This window comes from Muscardinus avellanarius, assembly GCF_963383645.1.
Source record: "Muscardinus avellanarius genome assembly, chromosome: 3".
NCBI lineage: Eukaryota > Metazoa > Chordata > Mammalia > Rodentia > Gliridae > Muscardinus > Muscardinus avellanarius.
Genome location: NC_137788.1, coordinates 54,247,584 through 54,262,417, shown reverse-complemented (window position 1 = coordinate 54,262,417; position 14,834 = coordinate 54,247,584). Strand labels below are relative to the sequence as shown.

The following is a 14,834-nucleotide window of genomic DNA, read 5'->3' as shown; positions in this document are numbered from 1 at the left end:
TGTTTCCTTTCACTTAAAATATTCCCCCCATTTTGCTTCTAAGTAGTATTGAATCATGACCAATAATTTTGTTTTTTGATTGGTTCTCTTCTGATGGCCTTAGAATTGGGCTTTTATTGGGTTGTTAAGAAAGAGATTACATTAAATTGAGAGTTCTTAGCTGTGACAGATAAATGATATATGCATATTGTAATGTGTAGATTTTGCTGTTTTTCATTTTACAAGACTACAGGTTTAGGTTAAAAATCTTCCATATCTAATGAGACGTAGCCAAAATTTCTTTTTTTTCTTTTTTGTATTTAGTATTGAGGGGCATTTTATCTCTGAATTACACTCTCAGCCCTATTTTATTTTTATTTTGAAACAGTTGTTGGAGAACCTGTGATTCTCCTGTCTCAGCCTCTCAAATACCAGAATTTTAAGGGTGCTCCATCACACCTGGCTGAAATTCAGTATTTTTTATATATATTTACGTGTGTGTGTGTGTGTGTGTGTGTGTGTGTGTGTGTTACTGGGGATTGAACCCAGGGACATTCTACCTCTGAGCTACACCCCCAGACCCTTTTTATTTTTTGTTCTGAAACAGGGTTGTTCTAGGTTGCCAAGAGTCTCTCTAGGTTGTTCAGTCTGGTTTTGAATTTGGCAATCCTCCTATCTTGGCCTCCCAAGTACCAGCATTACAGGCACGCATCACCATCCTTGGCCTTTATTTATCTTTTCTTTTTTTTTTTTTTTTTTGGTGGTGGTACTGGGGTTCCTGGAAGCCCTTCTACCTCCGGGCTACACTCCCAGACCTATTTTGTACTTTTTTATTTTTGGAAACAGGGTCTCTTAAGCCAGCGGGGCTGGCTCCGAACCAGCGCGATCCTCCAGTCTCCGCCTCCCAAGCGAGGGGATTACAAGCGTGCGCCACCACGCCCGGCCGGCCTTTATTTATCTTTTAAAATTTGTATTCTTCTTCTTCTTCTTTTTTTTTTTTTGGTGGTTCTGGGGGTGGAACCCAGAGGCTTTCTACCTCTGGGCTATACTCCAGACCTATTTTATATTTTATTTGGAAACAGGGTCTCACTAAATTGCTGAGAGCCTCACTAAGTAGCTGAGGCTTCAAACCAGCACCATCCTCCTGTCTCAGCCTCCCAAGTGCAGGGATTACAAGCGTGCGCCACCACGCCCAGCTTAAAATTTGTATTATTATTAATAAAATATATTTTCTACTTTCTTATCTTATTCTTCAACCTGGCTTTCCAAGTTTGTTCCTTCCTTCCTTCCTTCCTTCCTTTCTCCCTCCCTCCCTCTCTTTCTTTCTTTCTTTCTTTCTTCCTTTCTTTCTCTTTTTTTGTACTAGGGATGGAAACCAAGGGCATTCTACCAATGAGCTACATCCCCAGCCCTATTTTTTATTCTTTATTTTGAAACAGGGTCTCCCTGAGTTGCAAAGGGCCTCACTACGTAGCTGAGGTTGTCTGTGAACCATGATCTTCCCGTCTCAGCCTCCCAAATGCTGGGATTACAAGTGTGCATCACCACACCTGGCTTCCAAGTTTTCTTTTTAACTGACCAATTCTCTGGACTAAAAGTATAATTTAATTTATATTCACGCGATTAGCAGGGAAAGAAGGAAAATATGATTTATTTCTGTAAACTCTTTTGCTCTTTAGTTGGATAAAATGAAGTTTGTATTGAAATTTTCTTGCTGCCGAGTGTGGTGGCGTACACTTGTAATTCCCACACTTGGGAGGCTGAGACAGGAGGATCGCGCTAGTTTGAAGCCAGCCTCGCTGGCTTAAGAGACCCTGTTTCCAAATAAAAATATAAAATAGGTCTGGGAGTGTAGCCTGGAGGTAGAAGGGCTTCCAGGAACCCCAGTACCACCACCAAAAAAAAAAAAAAGAAAAGAAATTTTCTTGAACTTCTAGTTAAATATTTAACATACTCAAAACTCATGGAATAAATCCTTAGTATGTAAAGAAATAATGAGAACTCTTGGCTTATTACATGATGATGCTCAAAAAGTGAGAGATTTAAAAAATTGATACCTAACTGCTTTGCTTTGAATAGATATCATAAGCTGGGAACAGGATTTAATCCCAATACATTGGATAAGCAGAAAGAAAGGCAAAAAGGATTGCCCAAACAAGTCTTTGAATCTGATGAAGCTCCAGATGGCAACAACTACCAGGATGAGCAAGTAATACTCTTATTCAATGACTGTAAGAGGGTATTTGGAAATAACTAATTGATTAATTATTTATACTAAATGTTTTTGCATGACAGGATGATCTTAAAAGACGTTCAATGTCAATAGATGATACTCCAAGGGGTAGCTGGGCCTGCAGTATTTTTGACTTGAAAAACTCACTTCCTGATGCTTTGCTTCCTAATTTACTCGATCGAACTCCAAATGAAGAAATAGACCGTCAGAATGATGACCAAAGGAAATCAAATCGTCATAAAGAACTCTTTGGTTTGCATCCATCACCAGATGAGGTAGAGATATTTTTGTATAAAGAAGCAAATGATTAGCTGGGCGTGGTGGCGCACGCTTGTAATCCTAGCATTTAGGAGGCTGAGACTGGAGGATCACGGTTCGTGGACAGCCTTAGCTACTTAGTGAGGCCCTTTGTAACCCAGTGAGACCTTGTTTCAGAATAAAAAATACAAAATAGGGTAGGGGTGTAGCTCAGGGGTGAATGCCCCTGGGTTCCATCCCCAGACCCACCCATACACACAAAAAAAGAAGTAAATGATTATTAAAATAGATCTTTTGGGCCGGACATGGTGGCACACGCTTGTAATCCCCGCACTTGGGAGGCGGAGACAGGAGGATTGTGCAGGTTCAAAGCCAGCCACACTGGCTTAAGAGACCCTGTTTCCAAATTAAAAAAAAATATAAAATAGGTCTGGGAGTGTAACCCGGAGGTAGAAGGGTTTCCAGGAACCCCAGTACCACCAAAAAAAAAAAAAAAAAAAAAAAAAAATCTTTTGGGAGTAAGATCTATAATATTATAATAATGTAGGAAAGAAAAGCTAACAAGCATATATAGCTAAAGGTATAATTTTTATAAGTGAAATATACCAATGAGTTTTTTTTTTTTTTTTTTGATTGGTGCTAAGGGTTGAACTCAGAGTCTCTCTGAATTGAGCACTCAATCTAATGACTTCTGTTTATGGACAAATAGATCTTTCTTTCCTGTGTTTAATAATGAAGGCTAAAAGTATTAAATTAGTAAAATAATAAATTATTTTTTGTGTGTGGTACTGGAGATTGAACTCAGGTGCATTCTATGTCGGATCTACACTCCCAGCCCTATTTTTTTATTTCTTATTCTGAAACAGGGTCTCACTAAGTTGTGGAGGGCCTCACTAAGCTGAGGCTGGCCTTAAACCTGCGATCCTCTCGTCTCAGCATCCCAAGTACTAGGATTACAAGTGGGTGCTACCATGCCGGCCTTAAAATAAGTTCTTAAATTGTAAAAGGTTGAAATACAGCTGGATGTGGTGGCGCATGCTTGTAATCCTAGCGTTTGTGAGGCTGAGACAGGAGGATCAGGGTTTGCGGAGTGAGGCCTTTTGCAACTCAGTGAGACCCTGTTTCAAAATAAAGAATATAAAAATAGGGCTGAGGGTGTCGCTCAGAGGTAGAATGCCCCTGGGTTCCATCCCCAGTACTGCAAAGAAAAAAAAAAAAAAAGGTTGAAATATGAAAGGCATATTCATATTGATGTTGCTTGTCAATTTATAGGAAGAACCAATAGAACGGCTTAGTGTTCCTGATGTACCCAAAGAGCATTTTGGTCAAAGACTTCTTGTGAAATGTTTATCACTTAAGTGAGTATTTCTTTTACTATATAACTTACTTTCCAGGGTAATATTTTGACTTCTAGTATAACAAAACCTTAGTCAGTTTTATACTTATATGTGGATCTTTTTTTTTTTCTTGGTGGTACTGGGGGTGGAACCCAGAGGCTTTCTACTTCCGGGCTATACTCCCAGACCTCTTTTTTTTTTATATTTTATTTGGAAACAGGGTCTCACTAAGTTGCTGAGAGCCTCACTCAGTAGCTGAGGCTGGCTTCGAACCCGTGCGATCCTCCTGTCTCAGCCTCCCAAGCACGGGGATTACAAGCGTGTGCCACCACGCCCGGCATATGTGGATCTTTTTGAAAAGTATTATCCTGTACATCATTTTAAATGTCGTTTAACATTCATACTTATGTATGAAGGTAAGATTCAGAGCATTTTTAGTTTATAGGTAAGGGTAACAGCCTTGGCTATATAATTATTCTTTAAACTAGAGATTTTACTAAAATCTCTAGTATTTATCACTGTCCTTGATCAAGGAATATAAAGACAAAGTATCTTCTTCCTTAAAGAGTTGATTTTTTATTTGTTACATGTCAAGCTTTGTTTATTTAAAAATGTGAAAGTGTATGTTTTATTCTTCTTTAAAAATGTTAAGTGACTTCTTACAACATTGAGGCAGTTTATCTTATATTCATATTCTGCTTTACAAAATGCTTTCTTTATTTTCTACTGTCTTCAGAATAATTTTATAAGATAGATACTATTTTCTTCATTTTACAAGTAAGAAAGCCTCAAAAGGATTAATAGAAATTAACTGGGATGCTCAATATTATGTGATGTGTAAAACTATATATTTCTTATTATTACATGCTAATACTATGTGTTAATTTAGTTCTGACTTAAGAAAAAATTGCAATTCATATTTCTTTCTGATTGAAACAACTAATAGGGACAGACCACTTTTGTGTGTAATTCTGACAGTTTTCTTTTCTTGAAAGCTAAGTCTATATACTCAGTTAAGTTATTTAGAAACCTGTAGCTGGGCGTGGTGGCACATGCTTGTAATCCCAGCATTTGGGAGGCTGAGACCAGAGGATCACAGTTCACGGACAGCCTCAGCTACTTAGTGAGGCCCTTCGCAACTTTGTGAGACCCTGTTTCAAAATAAAGAATAAAAAATAGGACAGGGGGTATAGCTAAGAGATCAAATGCCTCTGGGTTCCATTTCCAGACTGGCAAAAAGAAAAAAAAAAAAAAAAAAAGAAACCTGTTAGATTAAGTATACCCAGTCTTTTGAATTTCTGAAGACTTCATTATATCATACTTATGTTTTTGTTTTTTTTATTAGCTTTATTGTGATATAATTTATGTATCATGAAATTCACCCTTTTAAAGTATACAAATCAGTAGTATATATTTAGAGTGTTGTATAACTATCTAATTTTAGAACATATTCATCATCCCAGGGAGAAAATCCTTAACTGTAGTAGTCTGTTTGGGCTGGCATATAAAATACCATAGACTAGCCGGGTGCACACTTGTAATCCCAGCATTTGGGAGGCTAAGACAGGAGGACTGTGGTTCAATGACAGTCTCAGCTACTTAGTGAGGCCCTTTGCAAGTCAGTGAGACCGTGTTTCAAAATAAAGAATAAAAAAGAATTGAGAGTGGAGCTTGGAGGTAGAATGCCCCTGGGTTCCATCCCCAGTACCAAAAAAAAAAAAAACAAAAACAAACAAACAAACAAAAAAAACCATAGACTAATTGTCTTACACAACAGAAATTTATTTCTCAGGGTTCTAGAGGCTAGAAGTAAAAAGGCAGAGTGCCAGTGGCATGCTTTTTGGTGGGGCCTTCCTTCCTGGCTTGCATGTAGCTGTCTTCTTTCTGTAGCCTCCTCACCTTTTCTCTCTATGACCATATTAAGACTTTGTTTAATATTAATTACTTTTTAAAGGCCATATGCTCAAATACAGTAACTTTGGGCTTAAGGCTCTAACATGATAGTTTTTAGGGGTACCACACTTCAGTCCATAACAATATTCATTAACATTCACCCATCTTCTCTTTTCTCTTCAGCCTCTGCCAACCACTAACTTGCTTTCTGTTTTTTTTAAATTCACCTATGTGGATATTATAAATAGAATTAGACCATAGCCTTTTGTGTCTGGCTTCTTCACATAGCATAATGTCATCATGGTTCATCTATACTATAGCATAAATTAGTAGTTTATTCCTTTATATGGCTCAGCAATATTCTGCTGCATGGCTATACAACATTTAGTTTATCTGTTCATCATTGATGGACAGTTGGGATATTTCCACTTAAAAAAGCCTTATTGATATATGATTCTCATATTATGCAGTTTACCCAGGATATACCTAGTTTGCAGTTCACCAGTAAATTAACTTAGTTCAGTCATTCATTATACAATTCAGTGGGCTTTATTGTATTTACATATCTGTGCAACTTTTATCGCAATATAATTTAAAAACCCTTTGATCAACCTCAGTGTATCCATGTGTTTTGTGTATGTGTGTGTGTTTGTGTGTGTGTGTGTGTGTGTGTGAGAAAGACAGAGAGAGAGAAATTTGACTACCATCTCACTCCATATGTGAAAAATTATTTACAGACTGATAATAGACCAGATCTGAAAGACAAAACAGTAAAAGTTTTTAGAAGATAAATGCCAGTACTACTTCTATAGCTGAGATAACAAAAAATCTCTACCTGTTTCCAGATGTCTCTTGGGTGCACAATTGTCCTTCATTGAGAACCACTGCTCCAGAGTTTTAGTTAACTTCACATTACATATTATTTTAATCAATAAACACTCAATGTATATTGTATGTAACCCTTTTTTTTTTCCTTCAACACTGGGGATGGAACCCAGGGGCATTCTGCCTCCAAACTACACCCCCAGTTTTATTTTTTAGTCTTTTTTTTTTCATTTCTTGAAACAGGGTCTCACTGAATTGCAAAGGGACTCTCTAAGTAGCTGAGGCTGTCCACGAACTGCGATCCTCGATCCTCTGGTCTCCGCCTCCCGAATGCGGGGATTACAAGTGTGTACCACCACTCCCAGCTGTAAACCATTTTTTTGGAAGTGAATGAACATCTCCACTTACACATACAGTTATGAAATAAATTTTGTCACAGTCATAAAATGGAAATTACTATGTAATCATTCATTAAAAATGATAAGATTAACATTACTGACATGGAAATTTGCCATAAATGTTGTTAAAAAAGAAAACTACAGAACATTATGTATACTCAGATACCATTCGAAAAGAAAACATACATGTGCTTGTTATGTAGGGAAAAGTCTAGATGAATTAGACCATAAACCATTAATTATAATTCCTTTCACATTTTGGAAGCTCCTGTTTTTCTGTGAATGCTTTTATGTATTCTTGCATTGAATATGTGATATAATCTGAAAAAGAAACAGACCTTTATTTTAAAACCTTATTTTAAAATGAATATATTTGTGTATGTAAATAATCAAATTATAAGTTAGAAAGTAATTAGTGCCACATAAAATGCTATGAAGCTTTCAGAAAATTTGAGATTAGTTGTAGCTGGAGAGACTAATGAGGATTATACAGAAGAGGTAACGACTGACTTAGGCTGTGAAAGTTCTGCATGGGAAAGTGTGTTTTAGGACGAAGGCATAGTGTAGGCAAAGTCACAAATGTAGAAAAGCTAAAGGTATTAAGATAATTTAATTTTGCAATCAAGTTTTTATAGCTATGTCTTTTGTATGTATGCTAAATTATTTTATCCTTTTTTAATAAAGGTTTGAGATTGAAATTGAACCCATTTTTGCAAGTTTGGCTTTATATGATGTCAAGGAAAAGAAAAAGGTAAAACTATATAAATTTGACTATCATTTGTCAGAATCATGGTTTTCAGAAAACTGTTTTTAATTTGTTTTATAAGATAAATAAGTCATAGTATTTGGGGGAATTATTAAATATGCTTTTAAAAAAGGAAATATAAATTAATCAATATTACTTAAATATTTTATTATAAAATAGTTGAAAATATTTTTTGTTTCATTGAAAGAGTTCTAAAAACAAGTAACAGAAACAAGTTCTAAATTTAAAAAAATAGTCAAGATAGTAAAAAAGAAAAGCATTTTAAGCAAATGATATATAAATGATAGGAATCATGATGAGTAAAATTTTATTAACATAATTTCAAATTCTCACCAGAGACCACTATTTATGTATACTAGAAATACTCTTGTTTCCCTAGGACTGGGATTGAACCTAGTGACTGGTGCAAGCTAAGCAAGCACTGTACCACTGAGCTACATCTTAAGCCCTAAAGATTCTATCTTAAATAATGCTCTTAGTTTTAATATAATATCTTAGAAATTTTCAGAGGAGCTGGGCGTGGTGGTGCACGCTTGTAATCCCAGCATTTGGGAGGCTGAGACCGGAGGATTGCGGTTCGCGGACAGCCTCAGCTACTTAGTGAGGCCCTCTGCAACTCAGTGAGACCCGGTTTCAAAATAAAGAATAAAAAATAGGGCAGGGGGTGTAGCTCAGAGGTCGAATGCCCTGGCTTCCATCCCTAGACCTACCAAAAAAAAAAAAAAAAAAAAAAAAATCTTTAAAAAAAAAAAAGAAATCTTAAAAAAAAAAAACAACCTTCCAGAAAGCTACCTCATACAGCATTTCTTTCTTTCTTTTTTCCTTTCTTCCTTTCTACCTTTTTTCCTTTCCTTCCTTCTTTCTTTCTTTTCTCTTCTTTTTTTCTTCTTTTCTTTTTCTTTTTTATGGTACTGGGAATTGAATCTACGGCCTCATGTATGCTAGGCTTGGCAAGTGCTTTACTATTGAGCTACATTATATATCCAGCCCTTTTTATTTTATTTTAATCCTGGGTCTCACTAAGTTGTCTAGGCTGGACCCAAACATGTGATCCTTCTTCCTCAGTATTCTATGTAGTTGGAATTATAGGTGCATGCATTCATGCCTAGCAACATTTTCTAAACTTAATACTCTAAGCATGATGTGTAGTAGAAACTTGAAGTGTCTTCAGTGACTTCTGTCAATAAATGATCTATGACAAATTGTTTTAGCAGAATTCTGCTTCAGCAACTTGTATTAGCTAAACTGAAACTTCTAAATCTCAAGTTTGAAGCCAGCCTTAGCAACTTGGTGATAGCTCTGCTTCACAATAAAAAATAAAAATGTCTGGGAATATAGCTCAAAAGTACAACAAACCTAGATCTAATCCTAAATTAAAAAACAGAATGAAAACAAAACAAACAAACAAAAAAGCCCAGCTGAGATATTTTTCATGAATTATAAAAAAAAACTCAGTTTGGAGGCATTCATATAAATGATAATTTCTTTGTGTATTTTATTAGAGGCTACTTTTTCAATCAGAAGAGTATGGAGTATGGTTCTTTAGAATCATGGAATTCTTTAGGATATGCTGTTGCTGCTGTTGGTGGTGGTGGTGCTGCTGCTTCTCTTCCTCCTCCTCTTCTTCCTTCTCCTCCTTTTCCATTTTCCTTCTTCCTTCTTTCTTTTTCTTTTTCTATTTTTTGTGGTGCTGGGGATTGAACCCAGGGGCATTCTACCTCTGAGCTATACCCTCAGCCCTATTTTTTAATTTTTTTTTTTTTACAGTACTGGTGATGGAACCCAGGGGCATTCTACTTCCAAGCTACCCTAGGCCCTATTTTTTATTCTTTATTTTGAAACAGGGTCTCACTAAATTGCCGAGGCCCTCACTAAGTAGCTGAGACTGGCCATGAACCTGTGATCCTCCTGTGTCAGCCTTACAACTACTGGGATTACAAATGTGTGCCACCATGCCCAGCCTTCATTCTTTATTTTGAAATTTAGTAGCTAAGGCTGGCTGTGAACCTGCGATGCTCCTGTCTTAGTCTCCCAAGTACTGGGATTATCAGCATGCACCATCATGCCTGGCTAGGATATGCTTATTATATTTCCCAAATAGTTTATATATTTTTACTTTGGTTTAAATATATAAAGATTGGTCTCAAAGCCAGGTGTGGTGGCGCACACTTGTAATCTCAGCATTCAGGAGGCGGAGACCGTAAGATTGCAGTTTGTGGATAGCCTCAGCTACTTAGTGAGGCCCTCTGCAACTTAGTGAGTTCCTGTTTCAAAATAAAGAATTAAAAATAGGGCTGGGGGTGTAGCTCGGAAGTCAAATGCCCCTGAGTTCCATCCCCAGACCCGCCAAAAAAAAAAAAAAAGATTTGTCTCAGTAAAATATAGGATAAACTATAGGTTAAAGAATGATATCCTAATATCTTTAATACATTAAGATTAAATATATGATTTTTTCTGAGATTTTGTAAAATGTATAGATTTTAAAATTTAATGTATAATTTTTTTTCAGATTTCAGAAAATTTTTATTTTGATCTTAATTCTGAGCAGATGAAAGGATTGTTACGTCCACATGTACCACCTGCTGCCATTACCACGTTGGCAAGATCAGCTATTTTTTCTATAACTTACCCTTCCCAAGATGTTTTTCTTGTCATAAAGGTGAGAATAATGTTGAATGTATTTTTTATTGTATAATGTCTATATACTTGTTTCCCTATCAATAACAAACTTTTGAAGGGCAAAAAATTTGACCTTTATGTTTTTTTTAATCTTGATACTCCATGTTGATGTACCCTACTGGTGGTGCTGTTTGGATTTTCTTGAATGAAGAATGGTATTAGTCAGGGTTCTTTGAAAAATGGAACGGGATTTAGCTTAAGAAATTGTCTCATATGATTGTTTTCAGTTATCATGGCAGTTTGGAATTCAGATAAGAGTTGAGTTTATTTTTGTAGTCTTGAGTCCATAGTCCATTGATAAACTGACTAGAAATTCAGGTAGAGTTTCTTAGTTTCAGTCCTGAGGAGAATTCTTTCTTCTTTGGGAAAACCCAGTCTTTGCTCCTAAGCCTTTCAACTGAATCGATGAAACCTACCTACGAAAGGGGCATAATGTACTTTAAGTTTACTGTTTAAAGAACTAATCACCTCTAAAAGTGCCTTCACAGCAACATTTTTTTTTATACTTTTATTGGCACATTATACTCACATTATAATATAGTTCACAGTGATAGTGACATACATGCACACAGCACTTGGTGGGCTTTCCCCCAGCTCCTTTCCCATTCCCTTCCTCCCCATACAGGATATTGCGATAGGCATTGGAATTCTCTTATATGTGCGTAATGTCAGTGGAAGTGATTCCTTCATTAACTTCCCCCACCCCCTTCAGACCACCTCTTTCTTTCCACTGGAGTTTTTCCTTCATTATCTGAAGTCTCTCTAGTATCCCAGTTACTCTCTAGATGCTGCATATTAGAGAAAGCATGTGGCCCTTTACTTTTTGTGACTGACTAATCTCACTTAACATAGTGTTCTCCAGGCCCATCTATTTTCCTGCAAACAACATAAATTTGTTCTTTTTTATTGCAGTGCAACATTTGGACTGATGTTTGACTAAACAACTGGGCAACATAGCTCAGTCAAGTTGACACATGACATTAGCCATGTTGGAGCTATCTTATAACTTTTTCCTTCAGTTTCTAAATCACAGAAATACTAAAAGCTAAATCGTTGATATCAGTAAGATTGGACTGTCAGCTGATTAATAAATTACAAATAATTAATTTATTTTATTAAATAATTTGTTTTTTGTAATTAATTAACAAATTTCAAATTCTAAAATCTAAATATTACTAAGCTGCTTAGCTTAGTATAACTTAAAGAAATTTCTTTTAACTTGACCTTGACTTGAGGAAAGTCTAAAATATATTTCTTAATTACCTTATCTTTATTTATATAAAATTATCATAAAAAGTAATGAATTTTATAATAAGGTTATAAAGTAGATTGTCATGAAATGAATTCTTTTTACCCTCAGGAATAATGTCCCAATTTGTGGATATATTCTTATGAATTTAGGTTAGAATAAATCTTAGTTGTAATAAATAGTCCTGGAACCAAAGATTTAGCAGTAGTGGTCTTCAGAAATTCACTTACAAACTAAAATTAAGCTCTAGAAATGAATACAAAATGATAAATATAATATACAGTTATTTTACATGGGAAAATAGTAAGTTTTCAAAAAATAGAACATATTACAGGAAATAAGCTCATAAGATAGGTAATGATGAGATTAATGGCAATATTTGCTGTCTTATGGGATTGAATGACTTACATGGGACTAAGGATAGAAACATGAAATTTAAATGTTTTATATAAGGAAATGGGGAAATAAATCATGGTATATTCATATGATGTAATAATTGTGACAAAACCACAATTATAATAGTTTTTAATGTTATAATAACATATATGTGATATAATATTTAGTGACAAGTTGGTACGGAACCATACCATGTGATTTCAGCGCGCGCGCACGCGCGCGCGTGTGTGTGTGTGTGTGTGTGTGTGTGTGTGTGTGGTGTATGTATGTGTGGTGTGTGTGTATGTGTATGTATTTTTTATATTTAAATAAAAACAAAATTGTTATTTAAAGTTTGAAGGAAGTCAGGCGTGGTGGCACATTCTTGTAATCCCAGCATTTGGGAGGCTGAGACAAGAGGATTGTGGTTCACAGTCAGCCTCAGCTACTACTTAGTGAGACCCTTTGCAAGAATAAAAAATAGGGCTTGGAGTATAGCTCAAAGGTAGAATTCGCCTGGGCTTCATATCCAGTAAAACACACACACACACACACACACACACACACACACACACACACACACACAGAGTTTGAAGGAAACATACTTAGGAAGTTTTCTTTTATCACTTTGGGTCCATCAGGATGTTTTTGTTTTTTGAGAGAACAGTTTCTCTGGCATATATATTGGATAGTTTTTGTTATAAAGAACAAAAAGTCTGTCTCAGTGAGATAAAACAATAATGATTCAGTTTATGCAGTTCAGTTGTCTGTTTGTCAACGGATGTAGGCCATACTCTTTCCAGATGCCTGTCTCCCTTTGGTATCTGTAGGTTGGCTCAGGGTAAGTTTATTGGCTGTAGGTGTTCTCTGGATATCTCTTCTTTTCTAGCAGGGTAGTCTGGCATATTCTTATGGTCATTACAGAAGTGTCAGAGTAGACTCAGTTGCATAGGCACTTTTAGCAGGGTAGTCTGGCATATTCTTTTTTTTTTTTTTTGGTGGTACTGGGGTTCCTGGAAACCCTTCTACCTCTGGGCTATACTCCCAGACCTATTTTATAATTTTTAAAATTTGGAAACAGGGTCTTTTAAGCCAGAGAGGTTGGCTTTGAACCTGCGTGATCCTCCTGTCTCCGCCTCCCAAGCGCGGGGATTACAAGCGTGCGCCACCACGCCCGGCTGGCATATTCTTATGGTCATTACAAAAGTGTCTGAGTAGACTCAGTTGCATAGGCACTTTTTTTTTTGTGGTACTGGGGGTGGAACCTAGTGGTTTTCTACCTCCGGGCTATACTCCCAGACCTATTTTATATTTTTTATTTGGAAACAGGGTCTCACTAAGTTGCTGAGAGCCTCACTAAGTAGCGGAGGCTGGCTTTGAACTTGTGTGATCCTCCTGTCTCAGCCTCCCAAGCTCTGGGATTACAAGCATATGCCACCACGCATAGGCACTTTTTATTTATTTATTTATTTATTTATTTTTTGGTGGTACTGGGGTTCCTGGAAGCCCTTCTACCTCCGGGCTACACTCCCAGACCTATTTTTACATTTTTATTTGGAAACAGGGTCTCCTAAGCCAGCGCTTGCAGCTGGCTTCGAACCTGCGCGATCCTCCTGTCTCTGCCTCCCAAGAGCGGGGATTACAAGCGTGCGCCACCATGCCCGGCACGCATAGGCACTTTTTAAGTGGGTCATATCATGCCAGCTAATATTCCATTGACCAAAACAGGTCACATAAACACAAACTCAGGATTGGAATATACACTTGGTCTCATTATTGGGAGGAACTGCATTGTCATGTAACAAATGGAGGGATAAAGGAAAGGCGAGAAATTGTTACCCTTAAGTGCAATTTGTCACTCTAGAATATTGGGATTCTGGTTGAGCTGAGATTATTGATTTCTTGCTTAATTTTTCTGCCCTCTTTAATAGTGTGGTTACTTTCTGGTAAATATGTGAAGGGATATAACTCTATGTATGGATTGTTTTTTATGCACAACTGCTACTTTGGAGAACAAACAATACAAAACACATTGAAAGAAAACCATAAATAGATAAACAAAAACTTGGATTACAAAAGGTAATTTTCATAAAATTCATATAAAATTATTGTGTTTTTTATAAAATATGACATAATTATGGGGAAATAGAAGTTTCAGATATGTGGCTTAAATAGTTTTCTCTTAATGAATACACTTATGTGAGCAGCTAGCCAGGTTGAGAAATAAAACATCAGCAGAATCCCAGAAATCGCCCTTGTCATGACTTATTCCATTTGCTATTGCTTTCCTCTTCCATAATTTGTGCCTGTTTTTGAACGCTATTATTGATGAGACCAAAGAAGAAAGACGCATATTTTGGGGTAATTAAAATTGGACCCATATGCATTCTACCGGTTTTTCTTTTCCTTTTTTGGTGGTTCCTGGAACCCCTTCTACCTCAGGTCTACACTCCCAGACCTATTTTTATACTTTTTTATTTGGAAACAGGGTCTCTTAAGCCAGTGCGGCTGGCTTCAAACCCGCGTGATCCTCCTGTCTCCGCCTCCCAAGCGTAGGGATTACAAGCGTGCGCCACCACGCCCTGCTCGCATTCTACCTTTGAGTGACACTCCAGCCTTGTTTTCTATTTTTTATTTGAAACTGGTTCTTGCTAAGTTGCTGAGGCCTTCAACCTGTGATCTTCCTTTTTCAGCCACCCAAGTACTGGGATTACAGGCATGTGCCACTGTGCCTGGCTGAGGATATGTCTTTTTGGCTTCCTTTTTTTTCCACTTAACATGATTGTGTGATTGATTAGTCCATATTATTTTATACAGAATTTTTAAATTTTACTTTCTTTGC

At 36.5% G+C, this 14,834-nt stretch overlaps 1 protein-coding gene across 9 annotated transcripts in view; it reads left to right on the top strand.

Moving 5' to 3' along the window:
• The window catches only part of DOCK7 (dedicator of cytokinesis 7), a gene marked incomplete at both ends in the record, with an annotated part of 202,642 nt that overhangs the window by 26,529 nt on the left and 161,279 nt on the right, over positions 1-14,834 (top strand). For all 9 annotated transcript variants that reach the window (XM_080692026.1, XM_080692025.1, XM_080692023.1 and 6 more), the window contains 5 exons: positions 2,059-2,188; positions 2,275-2,487; positions 3,743-3,828; positions 7,608-7,674; positions 10,199-10,348. In XM_080692026.1, the coding sequence (XP_080548152.1) occupies positions 2,059-2,188; positions 2,275-2,487; positions 3,743-3,828; positions 7,608-7,674; positions 10,199-10,348 (646 nt within the window). The remainder of the gene's footprint in view (positions 1-2,058; positions 2,189-2,274; positions 2,488-3,742; positions 3,829-7,607; positions 7,675-10,198; positions 10,349-14,834) is intronic.